Source organism: Eptesicus fuscus, chromosome 10 (assembly GCF_027574615.1).
Source record: "Eptesicus fuscus isolate TK198812 chromosome 10, DD_ASM_mEF_20220401, whole genome shotgun sequence".
Classification (NCBI taxonomy): Eukaryota; Metazoa; Chordata; class Mammalia; order Chiroptera; family Vespertilionidae; genus Eptesicus; species Eptesicus fuscus.
The window spans coordinates 73,413,907-73,440,249 of NC_072482.1; the positions used below are offsets into that span (position 1 = coordinate 73,413,907).

The 26,343-nt window shown below is 41.0% G+C and overlaps 1 protein-coding gene across 1 annotated transcript; it reads left to right on the plus strand.

Annotated features, from left to right (window-relative positions):
* The first annotated feature begins 3,641 nt into the window (after positions 1 to 3,641).
* IFNGR1 (interferon gamma receptor 1) lies at positions 3,642 to 25,880 on the plus strand. Its single transcript, XM_028141413.2, has 7 exons — positions 3,642 to 3,862; positions 14,753 to 14,867; positions 16,279 to 16,442; positions 19,019 to 19,185; positions 20,819 to 21,008; positions 23,304 to 23,431; positions 24,781 to 25,880. The coding sequence occupies exons 1-7, from the start codon at positions 3,778 to 3,780 to the stop codon at positions 25,327 to 25,329; spliced, it is 1,398 nt and encodes a 465-aa protein (XP_027997214.2). The 5' UTR covers positions 3,642 to 3,777; the 3' UTR covers positions 25,330 to 25,880.
* Positions 25,881 to 26,343: the final 463 nt, after the last annotated feature.

Here is a 26,343-nt window from a genome sequence, read left to right on the forward strand (position 1 = left end):
TTAGAGCCTCTATAGTAGGATGGTAGCAAGATAGAAGGACATTGAGAAAGGTTATTAGCAGTCAGCTAATGAAAAATGTCTGTCACTGTCACTAACTTGCATGTGGCATCAATCTTAGGTAGTGCTTATATATAAGCCATCTACTAGGAGACATTTTGTAAAATATTAAATATTTACTCAATATTAATGGAATGATAGGCACTTGTCTAGGTGCAGTTGTTCTCTTTGGTAATGCTTACCACAATTTTAGTAGTTATGTATTTGTGAATGATAAGTGCTATGACAAAAACATAGCTAAGAAAGGGACAGTGTGGAGACATGGATAGAGTGAGAGGGCAGGAGAGTATTGGCTATAAATTATAGAATAGCTTATAGAATTTAGTACTAAATGCCACAAACTTGCCTTGCTTTAAAGGGAAACTGGCAGACATTTCTGCTCTAGAAAAGAGGGGAAGGAATTGCTCAGCACCAGGAGACAAGTGTCCAGTTTTCACTGCACACCCAGTCTCTATTCTCTTTCAAATAGTTGGCCTGTATACTTCCTTCCTCTAGGCTGTGCTTAGTGTAAACTTCAAATTTCTGAGCAGCACTTCAGTTTGCACTTGGCCCTGGAATCATCCACCTCTCACCCCATATTGGTTCTCTTGGTTTTTAAAAACTCACCAGAGGATATAGTAGGACTAACATATACTTGGATATTCTTAGGCATTAGGCATTGGATTTTTACCAAGGAAAGGCACTGCCCATTTTACTTCTGTGTGGCTATATAAGATCTATATGTTGAATTTTTAAGTATATCTTACTGATCATCCTCCTACCTCTCTTACTAGCTTGTGACCCCACTCCCCAACCCCTGCTTTCTCTAGGCTAATTCTCCCTTATCTTTCACCTTATAATTGTAGCTTCCTTAAGAAAAAATGTTCTTAAAACTTAGACTGAGCTAAGTCTCTGTTTATGCTCCTGTAAATCCATTGCTCTCTTTAATAATGATTACCACAGTTTCAGTACTTATTTGTGTAATAGCTTGATTAATGCTTGGCTTTTTTGTTAGTTTGTTGTTTTTTTAAATTGATTTCAGAGAGGAAGGGAGGGAGAGAGAGAGATAGAAACATCCATGATGAGAGAGAATCATGGATCGGCTGCCTCCTGCACGCCCCCGACTCGGGATGGAGCCTGCAACCCGGGCATGTGCCCTTTACTGGAATTGAACCCAGGACCCTTCAGTCCACAGGCCAATGCTTTATCCACTGAGCTAAGCCAGCTAGGGCTGATTAATGCTGGCTTAATTAATCCCTTAGTAGATTGTAAGTGCCATGAGGGCAGGGGCCATATCTGCCTTGCTCAAGTCTATATCTCACTGTGCAGCAGTGCTGGACATACACAGTGGCACTCAATAATATTAATGAATTAATCAATATATTCAGTCTACAAGTGACTAGCACAGTGCCTCAAAAGGCTAGTCCTCTATGGTAGACACTGATTGTGAAGGTCGGCCCAATCCCCCTTCAGGAATAGAAGACTTAGCCCCATCTGCTCCCTAGTCCTGGCAGAAACCCTCAGCTCTCAGCACTCTTTGGAGAAGCCTCAGTTAAAGAAATGGACAGCCCCAAATCATTGGTTTGCATCCAGTTGAAGGCCCAGCCATTCATATCAACTCAAGACACCTTTAAAAGGCCATCCCAGACCCAAGGGGTCTCTGAAGACTTTGTTGCAATGGCATTACAGATCAGCTTCTCCCTCTGCTCACCTCCCTTTCACAGGGATTGATCCTAAGACCATACAAGAGCATGTCTTGCATGCTAATCTCCCCCTCAGATTCTACTTCCTGGGTAACCCAACCTGTGATGGCTACCACAAAATTGTTTACTGAACTGAATATTATGTTCTGTTCTATTCCATAGACTCCTAAACAGCAAAGATCAGTTCTTATTTATCCGTACATCCTTACAGTGACTAGAAGGTCCCTGTCCTACAGTGAGTGCTATGTCCACCCAAAATTCACATGTTGAAATTCTCACTCTCGAAGGTATGATATAAGGAGGTTGGGCCTTTGAGAGGTGCTTAAGTCACAAGGGTAGAACCCTCATGGATGGGATTAGTGCCCTTATTCAACAGGTTCCAGAGAGATCCCTACCTCTTCCATCATGTGAGGTTACAAGAAGTCTGTTACCCAGAAGAGAGCCCTCAGTGGTCCATGATGGCACCCTCGCCTCAGACTTCCCATTTTAAGAACTGTGAGAGAAAAAAAATTCTGTTTTTCATAAGCCATGCCGTACTATTATAGCAGCCTGAATGTACTAAGGCAGTGTCATCATAAACACATCCAACAAAATATTCCCCAAAATGCAGACTAGATGGAGCTAAAGCCATCCTATTCAAAGTGTGGCCCGAGAGCCAGTGGCATTCCCTGAGTGTCTCATTAGAAATATAACATCTCAAGCCCCAACCTGAACCAGACCTACCTACCTCCCTGAGTGTCTCATTAGAAATATAACATCTCAAGCCCCAACCTGAACCAGACCTACTGAACTCGAATCTGCATTGTAACAAGCCCCACCTCACCCCAGGTGATTCACCTGTACATTGAAGTTGGAGACGTACTGAGCGAAGGGATTTATTCATATAAATAAAATGATCTAGCTAGTAATTCCTCTCAAGTTTGTACACTATTTTCATATGGTTTTCCTCTAAAATTTAGAGGAAATTAACTGTAGTGTAATCATGTATTCTTTCGGTCAACAAATACTGAGTGCCAAAGGTTTCAGCCCTATGGAGTTTGAGAAAATAAGTAACACTATGCATATTGCAAAGTGTGGGGTGAAGGTGCTAAGTGCCATGAAAATATAGGTCAAGATAAAAAGAAGGGAAGGTGGGCTGAAATTTCAAATTTTTACAAAAGGTCATGATAAGCAGAGACTTGAAACAGGTGAGGTAGTTAGCTTTATGCACACCCCATGTGGCTGGAGTGGGATAGGATTGATGAGGAGTAACAGCAGATGTGAAAGCGGGTAGATCTCATGATGAGAGGCTATTTAATAAATTGATATTTGATACTTAATTGCTGAAAAAGGAATACAAGCTACTTTCCTTCAAGAACAGTGTATTTCTTAGCCAATCCAAATCGATTTGGGCCGTGGAAGTTTCCATAAAACATTTCACCAGCGAAGCTTCAGATTCCTCAAATACAAGTGTAGGGATTAGAGAAGGCACTTAAGGGCTCTTTCTGTTCTAAACTCTCAAGTTCCCAGTTGCCTTGACGGGAAGTCTAATAGGAGACACTGACGCGGCAGGGTTGCGGCCTTAGGGGGGCAAAGCGTTCAACCCCAGGATACCGAGAAAATAGGAAGTGGAATCGTGGGAGGTGGTGCCAAGCATGGGAAAAAACAACAACAACGAACAGTAACCAAGTTCCTCAGAAACCCCTGCACCCAGGTTGCGACTCCAGACTGTCCTGCCCCTAACGCCTTGATACCTCGAAACCGGCCTCTCCTTGCCTACTCGTCCCAATTCTGCTTCCCAGCCCGGGATCCACTCCAGGACGGTCTCCAGCCTCTCAGCTCACGTCCTGGCCCCGCCCCCGGCCCCGCCCCGGCCCCCCCGCCCCCTGGCCCCGCCTCCAGGCCGGGGTCTAGTCTCCTAGTCCCGCCTCGGGCTCTAATCTCGCAGTGTCCACTCCCTGCCTCCTAGACCTCCGGAAGTGAGGCCGGGCCCGGGCCGCAGGGCCGGCGGGAGACCCCCGCAGCCGCCCGGGGCCGCAGCCCGTCAGCCCGCAGCAGCATGGCTCGCCTCCTTCTCCTCGTCCTCATCACGCAGGCCGCGAGCTGGGCGGAGAGCAGCGCCGCGGATCCGAAGCCGTCCTCGGGTACGGTCGGCCGCGGCCGGGGTGCTGCCGGGCGGAGACGGGAGGGAAGGGAGGAGGCCGCCGCGGCCGGGAAGCCCCGTGGGAGGGGCCTCGCCGCAGTCGCCCGGGGCGGTCGGTTCTCGGACGCTCTGGGGCGTCGGGGCGCTACGTGGGCGGCGGTGGGGAAAGCGACTCGGGTTTCTGCGGTTTGCACACTTCAGTCCCCTTTCTCTTACCACCTCCGTTGTTGCCAAATAACAAAGCACGCCTCTCAGTTCTCTAGTTCTCCTCATTCATTTTTCACCGGAGTGAGTTTCCTGGCCGGCATTTGTCAGCTGGCCACACAGCTCCCGACTTAACAGGGTACCCTTAGGGTGGACCCCAGAGCCTCAGGCTGGGAGCGAAGCTGTTTGGCCCGCTGGGAACTGTGCCGCGATTGGCCGTCTTGCGTCTCTGGCTGGGTGTGTGTGTCCTGCCGGATTGGCTAGCGGATTGGCTCGCGGTGGGTCTCTTCCCTGGGAGCCTTTGACTTCCGCCTGCTTATTGAGATTTCCCAGGAAACGTGCAGAGAAACGCTTCTCCGGAGCTCGGTGTAATGGCCACTCGGAACTCTAACGCGATCATTTTACTAGTAGGTTTATCCCTCGTCTGCAAGGGGAATAAACTTAAATGACCGGAAACTCCCCCATTAGTCTCGAGTGTCTCCTTCCTGTCCACAGCCAGCGCTGGCCTGGAAGGGGTCAGGGAGGCCCAGCCTCCATCAGCCTTGGCAAACTCTTGGTCTGAAGCTCTGTGCTGTGACTTCCTCCTTGAGCTCCCGTTAGGTGTGCGGCGTTCCCATCAGCTCCCCTTAGGCTTGCTCTTTAAAAGTCAAGCAAACAAATACTTGGTCATATTCTTTGGGACCGACTTTGTACCAGGTGTTGGGAATACAAAAAAATGGGAGTTAGTTTCTGTTTTCAAGGATCATGATTATGTAGCTAACAGTTATTACGCGCTAGGGCACTGTTGTTAAATTCTCATCACATTTTGATTTCACAGCAACCCTATAAAGTCGGCGCTATAGGTATCTCCCATTTATGGATCAGAAACTGAGGCACAGAGAGGTCTGCCCAATTTGTAGAGAGGCTGCTGAAACTCAGTGGGGAACCTGGCAGTTGGGCTCCAGACTCCCAAGTTCTTTTTTTTTTTTTTAATTTATTAATTTATTGGGCTGACAAAGGTTAATAAAATTATATAGGTTTCAGATGTACAGTTCCACAAAACATCATCTGTATATTATACTAGAGGCCCGTTGCACGAAGATTTGTGCAACAGCCCTTCCTTACCCTGGCTGCCAGCACCAGTTTTCCTCTGGCACCCAGGACCCAGGCCTTTGCTGCAGCCAGAGCGGAGAAGCCAAGCCTCAAGGCTAGGCTTCTCTGCTCTGGCCACAGGGAGACTAGGCTTCTCTGCTCCGGGCCACAGCGGAGAAGCCAAGCCTCTTTAGTCTTCTCTGCGGCCTGCATATGCAAATTAACCCACCACCTTTGTTGGGTTAATTTGCGTACCAACTCCTGATTGGCTGGTGTGTGTTGTGGAGTTGTGGTCAATTTTCGTATTTCTCTTTTATTAGTGTAGATTGTGTATTCATTCCCCCCCAAGTTATGTCTCCTTCCGTCACCATTTATCCTTCATTTATCCTCTTCTACCTTCCCCCTCCCCTGTTTCCCTTTGGTGATCATCATACTGTTGTCCGTATGTGTGGTATGTTTGTTGCTGTTGCTGCTTTTGCCTAATCCCTTCACCTTCTTCACCCAACCTCCCTACCCCCTTCCTCTCTGACAGCTTTGTTAGTTTATTTTGTTCATTGGATTCCACATATACTCTGCAAACTGTCATTACTAGAGCAAGTTAGTCATACACAGAGGAAGCTGTAGTACATTATGATAAGAGCTTGAATTTACTGCTCAGGCTGCTGGAAAGCAACATGTGGTTACCTGGCTCTGACCAGGGAGTTAGGAAAGATGAGAAGATGACTCCAGAATTGGAACTGGAGATGCAGAGACAGTTGTGTGTGCAAAGGAAGACGCATGAAACAGCATGTTGAATTAGTGGACTGTTAAGCATTTTATTTTAAAATATGTGTGTGAGGATACAAGGAGAGATAGGATGAGTGGAAAAGTAGGAACTAATTAATAAAGTGTCTTGGGATGGTCATGTGTAACAGCAAAGGATAGAGACACAGCTTTGCCTACTTGGGCAAAAAGAGGAATTGATCAGCTCCAAGCATCTAAGCTAGAGTTAAATGGAAAGGTGGGCCTCAAAAAGCTGGGCCAGAAAGTCAAACTGCCAAGACTCTCCATTTCTTAATACTCTCTTAGTGTTGACCACTTTCCCTAGTTGGCAGGAATCATGGATGTCGACAGCTTTTGGGTTTCGACAGTTTGCAGCTTCCTCTAACCTAACAAAATCTCAAGGGAAGGCTTGGATTTACCCAGCTTGGGTCAGGTGCCAGCACACATGGTTAGTACATCATTTCAGGGGAGGGCAGTAGGGGAGTTCCCAGAAGAGAAATAAAGTTCCTGAAAGAAGTACAGGTGCTGAACTAAGAAAATAATCTGCTCACTATATCTTGCTCAAGTCAGTGGGCAACCATTGATTTAAAAAAAAAATATAATATATATATATATATATATATATATATATATCCTATCTAATAATAGAGTAACATGTAAATTACCATCACTCCACTACGCCCACGATTGGGCGGTGGGAGGCTGGGGCGGGACTCGGGGTGGCCTATCCGGCCATTGAGAGGCATGGATAGCTGCCACTGAGGGGGGCTACCCTGCAGTTGAGAGGCGCAGGGGGCGGGACTCCCGCCCCCTGTGCCTCTCAACGGCCAGATCCGTGGCCGCTGAGGGGGCCTGCCGCGGACACCCACCTGCGCCTCTCAACGGCAGGGTAGCCAGGTGTCCGCGGCAGCCCCCCTCAGCAGCCATTGAGAGGCGCAGGGGGCTTCTGAAAGGCCTGGTGCACCAGCAGGCAGGCACCCAGCTCCACCGGGAAAAGCGAAAGCGTGTAGGGGACCCTACACGTGCATGATTCAATCATGCACTGGGCCTCTAGTGTGTATATATATATATATATGTTTTTATTGATTTTAGAGAGACAGGAAGGGAGAGAGAGATAGAAACATTGATGAGAGAGAAACATCAACACTGATCAGCTGCCTCCTGCATGCCTCATACCGGGAATCAAGTGCGAAACCCAGGCATGTGCCCTGACCAGGAATGGAACCTGTGACCTCTTGGTGCATGGGTCGATTGCTCAACCATTGAGTAACACCAGCCGGGCAGCCATTAGATTATTTTAAGAGGAGAAATGATTTTATGGTGGATTACATATGCCATTTAGAAAAATCATCTTATAAAATAGTTTGGGGGTAGAATTAAAGGAGGGAGGCCAGTTAGGTTGCTGGTTAAGTCTGGGAGGAGTTGATAACAAGTGGCAGTTGAAATGGAGAAGAGAGGACACAGTTGGATGAATATTTAGAAGGCAGAGTCAGCAGGACCTGTGACTGACTGGATGTGGAAGAGAAGAGATGAGTCAGGTTCCTGGCTTAAGCAGAGGATTTAACCAAGTGCCAAGACTCTACCTTCTGAGGGCCCTCCTGAACATGGGAGTCTCTTGTGACTGCAGAATTTGTTTCGATGAGAGAGAAACATTAATCAGCTGCCTCCTGCACACTCCCCACTGAGTATGTGCCTGCAACCAAGGTACATGCCCTTGACCGGAATCGAACCTGGGACCCTTCAGTCCACAGGCCAACACTCTACCCACTGAGCCAAACCGGTTAGGGCTGTTTAAACTTTTCATTATTTTCTTTGAATTTTGTTTTCATTTATTTCAGAGATTCCAGATAATTAAGATCATGCATTTTAATTATACTTATTGAACAAGTGTTAATAATAATTTTATTTTTCATTTTATTCTGATTTTTGATTTATATGGACATTGCAAGTTCCACATTTCGGGTTTACATAAAATAATATTTAAAGAATTGAAGAGAAAAATAACCTATTTAAAGAGCTATCTTATAAAATTGGGCTGCACACAGCAAAATTACTGTTGTTGGATGAATTCTGTCAATAATTAATCCTTCCATTTAATGAATCAGAATGAGAATTGAACCAGAATTAAGTGAATTTCTGACAGGAAGGAATCAGTTTAATTGTAATATTCTTATTAAGGGAGTGTCTTTATTTTAGATTATCCTATTGTGTAGTAACCCGAATACATGGTGTCCCAAATGCATGTATGTCCATGTAAAAGAAATTATTTACTTTAATACATTGTTCAGATTTTGCAGTAGCCATTACTTAATATTGGCTAGTATAATTGTGATAGTATAATAAATTGGGCAAAATTACTTGAAGCAGGTGCTTGTGAAATCATCAGAAAATAACCATTTCCAATTCCTATTTATATGTGAGGTTATTTCCCCCTTATTAAACTATATCACAAAAATGACACTTAAGCAAATTTTCTTAAAATCAACAAAACTTCATGTATTGTCAAGTCTTTAGATAACTTCTCTAAACCTTTGTTTTGTCATTGGTAAAAATATTATTACTTCCCTCATAGGATGGTTGTGCTTAACTGAGATAATGCATAAAAAAGTTGAGTATGTTCCTTGTCCTGTAGAAAATGTTTAATATATGTTAATGATTGTCATTCAATAATGTGCATCATCATTTTAACAAATATATATATATATATAATATGTTTTATTGATTTTTTTTTTTTTAGAGAGAGAGGAGGTGAGAGGGATAGAGAGATAGAAACATCCATGAGAGAGAAACATCAACATTGATCAGCTGCCTCCTGCATGCCCCATACTGAGGATCGAGCCCAAAAACTGAGCATGTGCCCTGACCAGGAATTGAACTGGTGACCTATGGTTCATGGGTCAACACTCAACCATTGAGCCACACCAGCCTGGCAACAAGTATATTTAAAAATAGTAAAATTTTTAGTTATATATGAGAAATTGTGTTGCCTTAAAAAAAAATAAAACTCATGCAGAATAGAAGAAACTTAAAAGAGACCCAGTAGCTAACTTGCTCTTCTACGTTTTTTCCTTACGTAGACTGAAATGTCCTTTTTTTAATTTTTCAGTTCCTAAATTATTTCTGAACTCAGAATGACTTAGTCCAGAGGGGAATTAATCTTGAGAAATGACTACAGTCAGTGACTCAGTGGATCTCTTCTAGTTGGAATTCATTGGCATGGCAAGCAAACCATATTAGATGAAATTGGGTAAATGGACAAGAATAAAATCCTATGTTTCAGGTCAGAAAAGTAGATGGGCCCTCATATGGTAGTGGTTTGAGTGAAAAATCTGGGGGATTTTAGTTAACTACAAGTTTAGTATATGCCACTATTCCATATGTCCATCTCTTTAAAAAAGAGAAGCAAGTATTTTATTCACATCTGTTACATCACTTCTGGGCTCCATGTTTTAAAACAGTGGTCGGCAAACTTATTAGTCAACAGAGCCAAATATCAACAGTACAACGATTGAAATTTCTTTTGAGAGCCAATTTTTTTAAACTTAAACTATATAGGTAGGTACATTGTTATTAACTTAACTAGAGGCCCAGTGCACGAAATTCGTGCACGGGGGCGGGGGGGGGGGGGTGTCACTCAGCCCAGGCTGCACCCTCTCCAATCTGGGACCCCTCGAGGGATGTCCGACCTCCCACCGGGATCGGGCCTAAACAGGCAGTCGGACATCCCTCTCACAATCCAGGACTGCTGGCTCCCAACTGCCTGCCTGCCTGCCTTCCTGATTGCCCCTAACTGCTTCTGCCTGCCAGCCTGATCACCCCCCTAACCACTCCCCTGCCAGCCTGATTGATGTCTAACTGCTCCCTTGCCAACCTGTTTGCCCCCAACTTTCCTCCTCTGCTGGCTTGGTTACCCCTAACTGCCCTCCCCTGCAGGCTTGATCGCCCCCAACTGCCCTCCCTTGCAGGCCTGGTCCCTCCCAACTGCCCTCCCTGCTGGCCATCTTGTGGTGGCCATCTTGTATCCACATGGGGGCAGGATCTTTGACCACATGGGAGTTGGAGTGATGGTCAGTCTGTATATTACTCTTTTATTAGATAGGATTAGGGTACTCCTAAGCTGGCCTTTGCTAAAACTTCAAGGGGCCAAAGAGCCACATGTGGCTCCCGAGCCACAGTTTGCCGACCACTGTTTTAAGAGACAGAGTGAGTGATAAAACCAGAATAGGTCCCAAAGATAGACAGGAATAAAAGAGAAGACTGCAGGGATACTAGGGGTCTTGACCCAGCTGAGGAACTATTACATAAAAGGTAAAATAGACTTTACGTATTTTAGGTGTCCTCATTCGAACCCTTAGTTCTGAAACTTCTGCAGATATAAGAAAATAATATAGAGATGTAATGTACAACATGATGACTATAGCTAACGCTGCTATATGGTATATTCTAAAATTGCTAAGCCCAGCCAGTGTGGGTCAGTGGTGCAGCATCAACCCATGAACCACGAGATGGCGGTTGATTCCTGGTCAGGGCACATGCCTGGGTTTCGAACTTGATCCCAGTAGGGGGTGTACAGGAGGCAGCCAATCAATGATTCTCATCATTGATGTTTCTCTCTCTCCTTATCCCTTCCTCTCTGAAATCAATTAAAAAACATGTTTTTTTAAAAATTGTCTAAGAGAATAGATCCCAGAAGTTCTCATCACAAGAAAAAAAGACATTTGGTTTCTCTTTTATTTTCCTTCTTGTATCTATTTGGGATGATGAATGTTAATTAAACTTATTGTGGTTATCATTTTAGAGCATAAGTCAAGTTCTGCGGTATACTTTAAACTTGTGTGTCAGTTATATCCCAGTAAAACAGAAGAAAAAATAAAAAGAGAAAATGTTGGAAAGCATTAAGAATAATAGCCATTTTATCAGCATCAAAAAACCATTCAGGAGGAAAATTGTGAAAAAATATATTCTAAAAAAGTGCAAAAGTCTTGATTTGATATTTTTCACTTTTTCCATCATATTTCTCATCATTTCTCAGTTTGCAGTGTAAGAAGAAATGCTTGTGAAAATAGCCATGGCCCTGCATCTTCAGTTGGAGAGGGTGTTCAGTCTTTTATCTGAGAGTTGCTCATTCAGGAAAGGGTCTGGAGGCTTTAACATGGAGCATTTGTTTTTGAGTGGTGGTGTCAGGTGACTTCAGATCCACAAAAACAACTTACTGACTCCTGTATTCTCACTTCTTTTTGCTGCTCAGTTTGTCCTTCCCATAGAGAGGTAGGTAAGCAGATTGTGGAATGGTGTTTACAGAGTATGGAGCTCTGTTCTGCCACGGATATACACGTCTTCCAGACCAGCGGTCGCCAACCTTTCGGACCTCACGGACCACCGGTTGGCGACCACTGTTGTTAAAATTAGTGAAGAACTCCTGTGGCTGTCCCTCTTTGAGTAGAGGCAACAGGTGCTTTTGTCAATTATGGGATGCAGCACTGGTAGTAGCTAGCCCTTACTTCTGTCACCATCCATACAGCAGAAATCAGATGTCTGTGGCTGTCTGCTTCCCCCTCCACCCTACCTTCCCCAGAAATGAACAGTCCCCAGAACTGTACTGGCTGCTGTATTCTGGTCTTTGGTGACAACCTCATTGTCCCGTCTAGTGGCAATACTTCATGACTTGTTGATGTGATCTTCATCAGTATTTTCCATCCTCTCCCTTGCTCTTTTTTCATATTCTGTCTCTGTTAGTTTATCACAAGGAAACACTTGTCTGTAACCAGAACTCCCCCCTCCCTCCCCATTGTAATTGAGTGTTATGAAAATCTGATTCTTCTCTCCTGTGTTTGGTTTGGTTAAATCTTCAGCTGCTAGTTTCTAGAGGAGTTCTGGGAAGAACTCCTCTAAAATATCTAGATTACTCTGGGTAGTGTGTACATGTGCACCAAATAACTCTGAATCCATATCCGAAAATAACATCAGTTATAGAAACTGTCTATCTGGGCATTTTGAAGAGATGGGGAAATCTGTTAGATTATCTTATTTCATGTGATCTGGTGGGATCTTTCCTTAACCTCTATGCATAATACTCCCTTGCTATATATACATGTTGTTTTATTTACATAAGATAAATTTATTATGAATTGAAGTTTGTTGTAAGCCTTAATTATTTCAATCAGAACATACAACAATTTTAACTTTAGGCTACAAAATTCTGAGTTTTAATGAAAAAATTCATGTCTATTATGTGATTTTAGCAGAGGACAAAGGCAGGTATCTAATAACCGCATGGTTTCTCTTATAGCATTAAAACCACAAGTGATATCCTTTTGTGTAAATATTTAACAGTTTCTCCTTTAACCTACTAGTAATTTCTGTCTGCTGTAATCCATCGAAACCTCTTCCTCCTGCCACCTGTTTTGATTACTTTGAAAGCTATGATTTTAAGACCTTGTCCTAGTCTAACCATGTCCAGGTTTTACTTAAATTATGGGAAACACAGTTTGATTCACGTTAAAAACTAACATTACAAAAATAATGTTGTTTGTGGGGCTTTTTAATTAGTTTTTAAAAATTATTTTTAATGTTTTTATTGATCTTTAGAGAAAGAGAGAGGGAGAGAGAGATACAAACATCAATATGGGAGGAACATTGATCAGCTGCCTCCTGCAGGCCCCATACTGGGGATGTTCCCTGACCAGGAATTGATCCAGCAACCTTGACAATGTTCAAACAACTGAGCCACACCAGCTGGGCTTTTTGTGGTTTTATATGATTCAGTAACCTCTTTAATATAAATAGAGTTTATTTGCTATTCTAGTATATAGATTGATGCCTTTTCTTTTCAAACCCAGAAATTTCAGATTGAGTATATACAGTTAAAAAGTCATTCCCATTGGGAGTAGTATTTTAGCAGGGGCTTGAAAGGAAGGGAAAAACCTGCCATTATTGGAAACTGTAGGAAGGCAGATCCTTGTTATGTAGTGGCAGAAAGCTTAAAGCTTGGCTATACTATGAAAGTGATCCGCATGACCTAACAGGAGGTTTCCAAGCAAAGTGTTGAAGGTGCCATGTAGTTTCTTCTTGCTTCTAGTAAATGCAAAACTAGAGAAAGTAATCAAGAGGAAAAAACTGTTAAATAAAAAACCAGGACCTGATGGTTTGAAAATTCTACACCTCTGGAGAGGCAAAAGATGCTAAAATTAAGAATGGCTTTTGAAGGAAGTTCAGATTCATTATGAGTTTTCTTAGCATCAGGTACCTCTCTTATCTGGTTGCAAAATTATGTTTATATATATGATTGTTATTTGATGTTCACATCAAATTGAACCCAGGGTTGTACCTTTTATTTCTGCCTCAATCCTAGATTGTAAACTATTTGAAACTAGTCTTTTTCAGAAAGTCGAAGAATCCTATTAAGGAAGCCTCAGTCTACCCTGCCAAATGCTATAGAGTAGGTGTTTCCTTCAACGGAAAGTAAATATCCTATGTGTGTAAAATTAACACCTCACTTGACAAAAGAGGAAATCTGAAATAACTAGGTAGTAGTACAGCAGGAAAGAACCCAGATTTCTTTTTTCTTTTGAAATATTTGTATTGATTTCAGAGAGGAAGGGAAAGGGAAAGAGAGACAAAAACATCAATAATGAAAGAGAATCACTGATTGGCTGTCTCCTGCACACCCTCTTCTAGGGATTGAGCCCGAAACCCAGGCATGCACCCTGACCAGGTATCTAACCGTGCCCTCCTGGTTCATAGCTCCATGCTCAACCACTGAGCCTGCCAGCCGGGCGAACCCAGATTTCTTAATGCCCAACCGAAGGAATATATATATATTTTTAGAGTGGTCTGCTTGATATAAACCTGAGTGATCATCATTATCATCTGAGGTGCTTTAAAAAGTATACTTGTAGCTCTCAGAATTTTTGAAGAGGAGACAAGTTATGTTAGAAAGCCACTGAACCATGGCCACATTGCCATTCATTTGTTTTTTAATTGTATGAGTAAATCATGTTTAATAGACTTTACCATTTGGGATTATATTGCTAATTGTATTTAATACCTTCATGTTTATTCATAAAGAAGAGAAAGAAGGGGGGGAGACAGGAGGGCGAGAGAGGGGAAAGAATGGAGGGTGTATGTATGTGTGGTGTGTGTTTAATTTTCCAAGGGATGGTGGACGACAACCTTTTATACTGACCAGGGGGAAAATGACTACTTTTAATAACTAGATCGCAGTTTTGGTTATGTCTGATGAGAAGATGTTAAAGTGACATCATGTGGCTCACACCTTATCAAGAGAAGTTTTATGAAATGATTTAAAAGAGCAAAGGCAAGAAGAAATATTGGGTTTGTTTTGTAAAAAACCTTGCATACTACAGAGAGCAAACTGTTGAAATTGGAATGGTCAATGGCATCTGTTCTTGTGCTATAGAAAAGGTACTAAAGATGTGTAATAGTGCTAGGTGTGGGGTTGAGAGCCGGGGTGGTGGTATTTTAGAGTGAAATTCACCATCTCTGGTGTAGCCAGTTCTTCTCTAGACATTGAATACAATCTGTAGTATATATAGAAAATTCCATTAAATGAATTGAGGATTATTACTACAACAGGCAGTTTATTGCTTCTGTTATATTTGTGTTTCCCTTATATCACAATGTTGCTTCAGTAATTTAAAATGAATCAGAACTTTTCTATACATTTTACAATAAAGTTATTTTTAGAAATCTAATTTAAATAATTTTATTATTCTGATGAATTATGCTTTTTAAAAATATATTTTTATATTTGGTTGACATGGCTTCTTATAAGATTTTATAATGTTAATTAATTTCTTACTCTTGTCCTTTTTACTTTTTAAATGTCTTACAGTGCCTATACCAACCAATCTTAAAATTAAGGCCAATAACTTAAATACTGTCCTATCTTGGAATTACCCAATCATGGCGCAGAAGCCTGTTTTTACTGTACAAGTAATAGTCTATGGGTGAGTGTTAACTCTTTTTACTCTGTTTTGTCTGTGTCCTTGCATATTTCATAACTGTGTTCCCTTCCATTATCCTTCCTTCTGTTGTGGCAAAACTTCCTGAACTGCTTGTAGACTTCCAGAGCGCTAAACGATGCAAATTAGTTCTTATCAGAAAACTTCCTGCCTCTTAGTTCTTCTGTCAGAATTGAAGAAGACAAGTATCACTAACTTCCCAGATTTCTTTTTACCTTTTCAAAAAAAAATTTATTTGTTATTATTTTTCTTAAATATATTAATATTTCTTAAATAAATTAATAAAATATATTTTTAGTAATTTCAGAGAGGAAGGGAGAGGGAAAGAGAGAGAGAAACATCAAAGATGAGAGAGAATCATTGATCGGCTACCTCCTGCATGCCCCCATTTGGGGTTGAACCCACAATCCGGCATGCGCCCTGACTGGGAATCAAACCATGATCTCCTGATTCATAGGCTGACACCCAACCACTGAGCAACACCAGCCGGGCTTAATTTATTTTTTAAATCCTCACCTGAGGACATGCTTAGAGGAAGGGGCTGTGGGGGGAGGGTAGAGAAACATCAATGTGAGAAAGAAACTGATCAGATGCCTTCTGCACATGCCCTAATTGGGGATCAAACCTGCAACCCAGGTTATGTGCTCTGATCTCAAATTGAACAGGCAACCTTTTGGTGTATAGGACAAAACTCAACCAGCCAGCCTGACTTCCCAGATTTAAGGTACGCTAAATAAATAAAGCTTTTCGTTCTCTATTAAAAATAATGTCATCTTACTTCCCATAGTGTACATGTATTTTTCAGTAGAAGAAAAATTTCAAAAAACTTTTTTACAGATGTTACGAGTCTTTGTAATGGGTTGATTCTGTAAGTGAGTAATGGTTATATTAATGGAAACGAGTTTTTTAAAGACCAGATTTTTAAAAATTGCATGTGGAATATGATTTGTACAGATCTTGTAATTTGAATTGAGCCTCTTTATTGTAAAGGAAATTATAGTACTTTTGACCAAATAGTAAGGGCTTTCTTCCTACTTTGTCTAGCTTCTTCATCCTATTCTTTTTTTCTTTTTTTTAAAGAATAGTTTATTGATTTTTTTAGAGAGAGAGGAAAGAAGAGAGAGAGTGAGAAACATCAGTTGGCTGCCTCCTGCACGCCTCCTATTGGGAATCGAGCCTGCAACCCTGGCATGTGCCCTGACTGGGAATTGAACCAGCAACCTCTGGGTGCACGGAACAATGCCCAACCAACTGAGCCACACCGGCCAGGGCTTCTTATTTAGCTCTTTCTACCAGCTCCGTGCTGTGAATGAAAAGCAAAGCAAAGCCAGAGATGTTTCATGTTTACATACTAATAAAAGTTACCTTTGTATTTCTTTATTCCTCTTCATTTTAGGGAGGATGAATGGTTTGATGCCTGCAATACGTCTCATCATGAATGTAACATCTTTTCCACGATTAAGAATCCACATGATCCTCTCTGGGCCAGAGTTAAAGCTAGGCTTGGACAAGAAGAATCAGCCTATGCAGAGTCAGAAGAATTTATTTTGTGCCAACACGGTGAGTAGAACAATTTTAAATTTGAGAGTATTTACACGTGTGTTCTATGTATATATTTGCTTTTATTAGCAATTGCTAAAAATTATTACAATGCCCAAGAAACATTTGGAGCAATTTAGGGAATTCGTGTCTTCCTCTTCTCCCAAGTCCCATAAAATAGGACTGAGGTGCCCATCACTTTGCCCCTACTTAACTATTATATTTCCATTCTATTTAAATATGTGGATTAGTGCTGTCCAACTAGACTCTGCACTGTCCTGCCCCTCCCTGTCTTGGTCATTCCTTTATAAGTTACATTCACTGAGGACTTTGGCAGCTTCTTTATCTTACTTGTCTACCTTAAGTCCTCAAAGTTGTGGGAATTTTAATACCAACTTCATACTTTAAAAAAATACCAGAATTCTGTAATCTCTTTAACCCAAGTTATTTTCAGCTCTTTATGCTTCCAGCATCCTGTTGCCATAGTTGATCTGATCTTTACTATCACTTTAAGCTCCAGAATCTTCAGTGCCAGTTCCTTTTTTGACTAATGTCCTCCCTTGTAGCTCTTATACCCTCACTTCTGGTTAAACAAAGTCTTTAGTCACTTGACTGCTCCCTGTGCTTCCAGTCCTTCAGTGCCTTGCCTTCCAGCTTTACTTCCTTACTGTTCATCTTCATGCTTCATTACCTCAACCACCGCCTCCTTATGCTCCTACTTTCTGGATTGTGCCTACTTGTTCTCTTCCACAACCCATTCTCTACTTGCCCTTGAAATAGTTTTATTCCCCAGAGATCATGATGCTTTTGTCATCAACAACTATACCCTCTGTATGTCAGATTTTCCCCAGAAGACTTATCAAAGGCATACTTTATGCCAGAAAGTATGGTAGGCCCTGAGGATACATGGGCGAGTAAAAATAGACCTGTCTGGCACACAGTAGGTATACAATAAATATGTGAAAAATAGTTAAATGGCTCACCAATGAAGTCCCCAACATCAAAGACACATCATAAATATTTCTGGAATGAATGAATATCTAGTTCTGATTTTCACAGTTAAAATTGAATATATTCAGCAGACTTTTGTAGAGCTTTCCTGCCAGATATCCATAGTGTGGAGATAAAAAGAGTTACTGCAAAGGTTTAAAGATAACTAAAACGCCTTTTCCAAATCGTGTTTTTAGAAAACCATTTTTAAAAATATGTATTGATTTCAGAGAGAGGAAGGGACAAGGAGAGAGAGATAGAAACATCAATGATGAGAGAGAATCATTGATTGGCTGCCTCTTGCACTCCCCCTAATGGGGATTGAGCCTGAAACCTGAGCATGTGCCCTGACCAGGAATTGAACAGTGACCTCCAGGTTCATGGGTCAGCACTCAACCACTGAGCCACAATGGCCAGGTGAAAACAGTTGGGGTTTTTTTGTTTTGTTTTTAATCTACAGAACCAAAGGTAAAGAAAAAATAACTTCTATTATATCAAGGTTTTTTTTTACCAGGATTCATGACCACCTATTTTTCTTTAGGACTTGAAATGAATTTAAACTGTTAGAGAGGAGTTTAGATTAGATAAGAATACTTCTTGACTGAGAATATATAAACATTTCTTTATTAAGTACACTTAGAATCTTTTAGATCAGTTCTCAACCTGTGGGTCGCGACCCCTTTGGGGGTCGAACTACCCTTTCACAGGGGTCGCCTAAGACCATCGGAAAACACAGATATTTACATTATGATTCATTAACAGTAGCAAAATTACAGTTATGAAGTAGCAACAAAAATAATTTTATGGTTGGGGGTCACCACAACATGAGGAACTGTATTAAAGAGTTGCAGCATTAGGAAGGTTGAGAACCACTGTTCTAGATCTTTTTGCAATGGTTTAAATGTGGCTCTGCTTTAGAACAGCAAAAAGGGTAGGTTGTTTGATTTTGGTAATTTTATGCAGTCCTATGTAATAAAAGGGTAATATGCAAATAGACTAAACAGCAGAACCAAACAACCAATCAAAGCGTAATATGCTAATGATATGCTAAGGCTGCTCAACTGCTTGCCAAGACATGCATTGACCACCAGGGAGAAGATGCTCTGACTGGTAGGTTAGCTTGCTGCTGGGGTCCAGCCGATCGGACTGAGCGAGATGGGCCAGATACGCCCTGGAACCCTCCCATGGTCCCTCCCCGGTCCGATCATGCACCGGTGGGGTCCCTCAGCCTGGCCTGTGACCCTCTTGCAATCTGGGACCCCTCGGGGGATGTCAGAGAGCCATTTTCAGCCCGATCCTGCAGGCCACTCCCCTCGGGAGGGCTCCAAACACAGGACTCATAGCTGGCGAGTGCTGCTGTGGCAGCACAAGCCTCTCCTGATCAGGACTGATTGGGCACAAGCCCTTAGCAGGCACAAGTGCGGCTGGGATGATCGGGAACAGCAGGTAGGAGTTGCAGGCAGCATTGGACTATGGGTTTCGGCCCAATCTCAGCAGGCCACCCAGAAGGACCCCACCCTGCACAAATTTGTGCACTGGGCCTCTAGTGTACTATAAAGTTCCAGGGCCAACTAATTCTACTTCTTTTTTACCTTCCTTCCACTCAGGGCAAGTTGGACCACCTAAACTGCAGATCAGTCACAAGGAAGACCAAATCATTGTTAATATATTTCATCCTTTAATTATTGTAAATGGAGAAGAGCAAGGAGCCATTTATGGAGAAGAAACTTGTGACACATTCATGTACAAAGTGTATGAGAGAATAAATGGACTGGTATGTGTTTCTAGTTCATCTTTTTCAAAATGGAAAATTTCTGTCACTAACAAGTTTTTTCCTATGTTGTATAAGAAAGTAGAATGCTTGCCCTAGCCGGTTTGGCTCAGAGGTTAGAGTGTCAGCCCATGGACTAAATGGTCTCGGCTTGATTCTGGTCAAGGGCATGTATCTGGGTTGCAGCCTCGGTCCTGGCCCCAGTCGGGGTGGGTGTGGGAGGCAACTAATCAACGTGTCTCTCTCACATCAATGTTTCTCTCTCTGTGTGTCTCCCCCTTTCTTCCACTCTTTCTCTAAAAATCAATAGAAAAAAATATCCTCAGATGAGGATTAACAATAACAAAAAATGCTTATGAATATTCAGCCAAGACTTACCCATCCTAGGTTTTGGTTAGAAAAATGAAATACATATATAAATGCTATTGAGTGGAATTGGTGCCATAGTTAATCACTAGCACTGGCCAGGTGAACAAATTTAAGTTTTTTCTTGGTCTTGTATAACAGAATAGCCCTAATCTAGGATATTAACCTGTATATTTTCATTCCTTCACTGGTAAGATGAGAATAAATTTAATCTTTTCTTCCTCATTGGTAGTAATGTAAAATTACACAAAGCTATATTTGGAGTCATTGTTTATGACAGAAAAAGCTAACAGTAGTACTGTGGGGATATAATTACTTTCTAGCACTGGTGTGCAGAACACGAAGTATTCTATTCCATCCATTTGCCACAGTGCTACCATTCCTTTATTTAACAATATTTGTCAAGCATGTGCTCTGTGCCTTCTAGGCACCAGGAGAAAGCAGTGAACAGTACAAACAAAACTCAAGTGATAAGTACTATGGAGAAAAAGCAGGGAAGAGGGTTGGGCAGCGGGGTATGGGTGGTAGTGACTTTCAGTAGGGTGGTCAGAGCAGACCTCACCTGCTGGAGGAGCTGTTACTACAGCCAGGGCTGGAGGAGATGAGGAGTGAGCTCCATGGATCATGATGGGGAGAGTGTTTCAGGCAGAGTGTGGCCAAAGGCCACCGGGTACATGAAGGGAACAGCAAGGCCACAGAGTATGGAAGCAGATGAGGTTAGAGAGGTCCCTGGGATCGCCTCTCTTAGGGCATTAGAGGAATTTGATTTAGAGGAAGTTATTTGAGGTCAGCACCACTCTCCTGCCCTTGAGTTTTCAGGCCCTAGCACAGGTGATCCACGCACTTTGACTGGTAGAGTGAATTATAAAATCCCAGAGATTGCTTCAGTCCCTTCTACATATTACTACCAAGAGATTCTGCAGCTTTTGCATAAAATATCTATTATTATTCCTATAAAAATGCTTTTATCTCTCACCAGCTAAGTTTCTAGCGTTACAGAAATAGGACTAATAAAACATTCCTATTTGTGTTTTTAAATTTCTAATGCCTATAAAGAACATTTTGATGGCTACATCATGCTCTGTGAAGCATGATGTTAACAAACTGACTTATTATCTGATATGAACAATCTTTTCAGTCATGTACAACATTCATCACATACTTGCTTTCTCCGGGTGTTTGGCCAGTGTAAATACGGTGATTGGTTGTTGTTTTTTTGGCAGATTAAAAGGAGCCATGAATTTTCACTGTGTTTTGTTTTCTCATATAGATCATAAATAGAACTATTGAAGAGAATGAAGATGATTGTGACGAGACTCAGTGCAACTTTAGTATTCCAGTGTCCTCACTGAATTTTGAGTACTGTGTTTCAGCAGAAGGAATCTCATATTTAAGGTCCTTGAAAACTGAAATGTCCGAAGAACTTTGTATTACCATTCCTGATAGTAAGAGCACAAAAGGTAAGTTCTTGCCATTTTTTCCTAAATATAAAGAGTGATAACATAGTTTAATGTGAAAAAAGGGAATTTGCAATTTCAGTAATCTCTGCTCTTTTAAAAATAGTTCTGTTCCTCAGAGAAGTTCAAAATTACAAATAAGGCCACTTCTCAGGCCTTAAAAGATATGAAACAATCAGGTTGGAAAGCCATGTGAAAACCTTTTCATACAGAAAGAAAAAATATAAAAACACATAAAACTGTGTATAAATGTCTGCATTTCAGGATTATGCATAATATAAATCAGTTTATTACTTCAATACAGCAAGATTATATTCAAGATATTTATTCATGTATGTTCTTTATGAGGACAGTAAGTTTAAAAACTGAATAGCAGGAATATTAATTGATTAAAATTTTGTGTCATGTGAACTGCAAAAGCACTGAAAATTAATATTAGAAAGTAAATATAGATTGACTTAAATGGATTAACATTTTTAAATAATTATTTTTATTTTATCATCTTTTCCTGACCAATGAGGAAAATAAGAGGAAAAGCTCAAAAAAAGAGAGAAAAAAATGCAAATAACCTAGATTTACTTAAAAAAACAAACACACAAAAAAATGCCTAAATTATCTGGGCTGATATTGTGGCCACACAGTGGCACCACTGTGGCTCATAGCAGCTTCCCTGATTGCCTGTCCAGTGCTTCTGAGCCCAGTGCTGGTTTCGTTATGTACTAGTAGTTCATTTTACCTTTTACTATTGTAATAATTTAATTGTTTTCGCATCCTGTAACAGATGTGACATAAGCATTCATTTAGTAGTAACTTCCAGAATTACTATTCCAAAGAAGTAACTTTGGAATAGAAGTTAAAGGTAATGAAATGCTCTTGAAAGAAGCCAAATTCCACCATGATATGTAAAGTACTGTTAATTAGGATCAGAGGACTGTGGGAAAAAGTACTGAAGATTGTACTGTGAAAATAAAAAGCAGCATTAGAGAAAGATCACACCAGTGATGACAGATGTATGTGTTCTGAAACAAAAGTCAAGGAGACTTTATTCCTTTGCAACTTTCCTGTGTGTGAGAGTGTGTGTGTGTGTGTGTGTGTATCTTTATAAGTATTTGGAATCTTGAAATAAATATAAAATGTAACAAAATTCTATGGAGTGGGACTGTATTATTTAAATAATATTTTTTAAAATTTTTCTTTTGCCTCTTTAACTGAGAGAAAAGCATAGCTCTGTAAACTTCCTATATTGGGGGCTATAAGGAAATTGTTAGGAAAAAGCTATTTTAGCCACATTATGTCATGACAAGATAGTCGCAGAAAGTTAAGAATTGTAGAGCTGGGAAGAATATGTTGCTATCTAGGAAGGACATAATTTTTTACTCACCTCTCCTGACTTTGGTGCCAGTGTTTCTTAACACTCTGATTGTATTACCTGATGTAATCCTACATAATAAAAAGGTAGTATGTAAATTACCATCACTCCTCTACGCCCACGATTGGGCCAGTGGGAGACACAGGGGGCGGGACTCAGGGTGGCTGGGGTGGTGATAGGGCCAGCAGGACGGTGAGCCAACGGTGGCGCGAGCTCAGCGTCTGCGCCAAGGCTGTGCTGCAGCACAGACGGGCCTCTGGGGCAGCGAGCTGGGCGTTTGGAGGTTTGGAGGCGAGGCGGCACGGGTGGGCGGCAGCGCGGCTCCCGGGGGAGGAGTCTGGCGGCAGTTGGGCTGCAGGAGCACGTGGCGGTGTCCCAGTGTCCTCTGTCCGCAGAGGACGCGGGGTTTCCACGAAGGCAGAGGAGGCGGCGGCCCCAGCCTTCCTGGGCGGGAGGCGAAGGCAAGACCCCTGCCTGGGCTCCAGCCTCAGGAGGACCACGCCCCCGCCCCGCCTCGCCCTAGGGGCCCAGGGACTTAGGAGCTGCTGGCCACACCGGGTCCCGACCAGCGGACACACAGCCTACACGTGCATGATTAAATCATGCACTGGGCCTCTAGTCTATATAAATAATAGTTCAGCCCTGGCCAGTGTGGCTCAGTTATTTGAGTATCATCCCATGCACTTAGAGGTTGCTGGTTCCATTCCTGGTCGGGCCCATTCCCGGGGTTATGGACTCTATCCCCAGTAGGGGGCTTGCAAAAGGTGGCCAATCTATGCTTCTTTTTCACATAGATGTTACTCTCACTCTTCCTCTCTCTCAAAGCAATAAAAACATTTTTAAAAAAGAATAGTTCAAAGACTTTATAACTATTTGATTATAGCAGTGTTCCATCTTAATTCTAATTTGTGGTTTTTCTTTTCTTTCAGATTCTGTTTGGATTCCAGTTGTTGCTGCTCTCATACTCTTTCTAGTACTTACCCTGGTAGTTGTATGTTGGAACTTTAAGAAGATAAATCCATTTAAGAGAGAAAGCATCATGTTACCCAAGTCCTTGGTAACATATTTAAATATACTTCTTTAATTATATACACTAAAGTGTTGATTTGAACACTTTTTGATACTTTCTTAAACTTTTTAAAAAGTAGAATGATGTTCAGCAGCATGTCACCTACCATAAATCACTCAGATCTACCACATATCCAAAACCACATATTTTTCACTACACACCAGGTGTCTTTTATGCATGTGGCAAAAGTACAGACAAGTCTGTTAAGGAGCTTAAAGTCTAAGGGGAGAAGAAAAGTATTCAGTGGGTGTACTGTGTGACAGGTTTTAAAAGTAGAGTTTTATATATGTGTCAAAAAGGACTTTGTTTAGAGGCAGTGAAGCTTGAGCAGTCGTGAGGGACAGATCGGAGTTTATCCAGTACGAAGGGAACATATGTGTTGAGGTCCAACATCAAGAAACCATGGCTTTTGAAAATACAGAAACACTTCACTGTGGTTGGAGTGCAGAAGGAAAGATGGCCAAAAGTGAGACTAAACTAGAAGTTTGACATAATATCTAACATTTAAAATTCTTTGTATGATGAAAATATTTAAAGTGTAATAATTACAGCTTTTTGAATCACATATGATAGGAATAACATCTGCGATATGCCAAGGGCACATTTAAATTTATTATGAATACATTACATTTAAGTAAAGTGGATAAGAACTATGAACAAGTAGTAGACAATTCACATATTATAGTCCTCATCCTTACTATTAATTAAGCACAAAACAATCTCACAGTATGCCATTTTATACTCACCAGAGGAAAAAAAATAAACTTGAATATCCAGGAGTAGCAGTAGTAAAACTGGTCATATAGCCCTGGTGGGAAGATAAGCATACAATGAGTACAAAGGGTCATAGTTCCATAAATGTGCCCCACCCTCGAACTTAGACATTCCATCTTTTTATTTCTAAAGTAAAAAGACATGTAAGAATATTTATTTCAACATGTTCTATCAACAGTAAAAATTGTTAACACTGCTAACATCTACTGTTAGAGAAATTTATTTAATCATTGGTATAAAGAACTTATATGAGCCAATGAAAATTATAATTATGAAGGAAAATGGTAAAATTATTTTATAAAGTAGCTGGACTCCCATTACAGATTTAACATTCATATGTATTAAAAGTAATGCACAAAAAAACAGCATATATTGGTAAGATATTAACTTTTAAAAAATTGTTTCTAATCTTAACGTAGTATATTTTCATTAAAAATAAAGAAAGTGCAACCACTAGATTTTATTATACTGTTCTAAATATGATGTTTAGTGGTATATTTAATTGTCCATTAGCCTTAGACCATTTATTTGTTATTTTTAATCATTGATTTCTCTTCCCTTAGGTGTCTGTGGTAAAAAATGCCTCTTTAGAGGCAAAATCTGAATCGAAATATGTATCACCCATCATCTACGAACCAATTGTCCCTGAAAATGAGAAAGTGATCTGGGAAGAGCAGTTGTCTTCAGCAACAATTTCAAGTATGCAGACTGAGGACCATCCAGGAAAAGTAGAACACACAGATCTTCCTAGTGAAACACAAGTGGGGACCACTGAAGAAAATACTCCTGACATGGCCCCTGGTAGCCCTTTGACCCCAGTAAAGAGCAGGGATTCTGTCCATTCAGGCAGTAACCAGTCTGAACCCTGCATCGTTGCTTTAAACTCTTATCACTCCAGAAATGGTTCTGATAGTGGCCTTGTGGAATCCAACAGCTTCTCATCTGACTCAGAATCTCCTTCAAGTAACAAAACTGGAATGAAGACAGGAGAACCAGAGCCCACAGCGCCAAGAAACACTATTACTTCCTTTGGTTACGATAAGCCCCATGTGCTAGTGGATGTGCCTATGGATGAAGGTGGTAAAGAGTCCCTGATAGGTTATAAAGATTAGTAAAGAGTCCCTGATTGGTTATAGCAGATTCCAAAGAGTTTCCATAATGTGCCAACTTGGAAGGATCTGCTTATCCTGAACAGTTTTTCTGCTTTGATTTCATGAAAAGATCATGATTTCAGAAATGGTGTCTTTTTTATATATTAACCAAATGGAATACCTTGGTTTAAGTAACTGTGTAAAGAGTCTGGCACTGTCACATTTGGTCTGAAAACTGCAAAGACTGAAAAAACAAACTGTGTCTCCCTTCTTAGGGGACACAGTTGTTGCATGTGAACTTCTCCATTTACATAGGCTCTGAGTAACAGTGAAGACTCTCTTGACCCTGCTTCCTGTGACAGTGATTCCCAGGGTCCTTTTATTTTTTAAGTTTCTGTAAAAAATATTTTTAAATGTTTACTTTCAGAAGAAATCCTGGAAGATTTTCAAAATTGCATTTAAAATTGAATTCATACCAATAGAATTAATAAAGAGTATGTAAATAGAAACATATATAATTTTTATAGAATGGTGCATTTAGAGATTTTTAAATAAAGAATTTTAAAAATTCATTTTTGTATTCATTTATTCAAGCACTTTGGCAGTTAAGTAGAATAATTCTTATCCATTTGCTTATTTTTATGAATTAATGCTATAGAATTATTTTCTAATTATTCATAACTAATCTTTAAAATAGTTCTAAAAATAGTCTAATCCTTAAAAAATGGTCCTTTTATGCCTATATTTCGGTATTTATCACCCAGTGTGCAGAACACTGTTCCAAGCTGTTTGGGGGTGGGGTGGGGCGGAAGCAGATTGATTTCTAGAGCATGTGGATTGAGGAACCATAAAGATGGTGGTTAAAGTCATGGGAATGGGTGAGGGAGCCCTCAGAAGCATCAGGTGTGAAGAGAGAATTCCCAGTGAGAGGCAAACCAAGAATTAGTTATTATCTATCTATATTACACAAGGAATTATTGGGAATATTAAGGGTAGGAATTTTAAGGCTGACTAAAATTTTTTAAAATATAATTT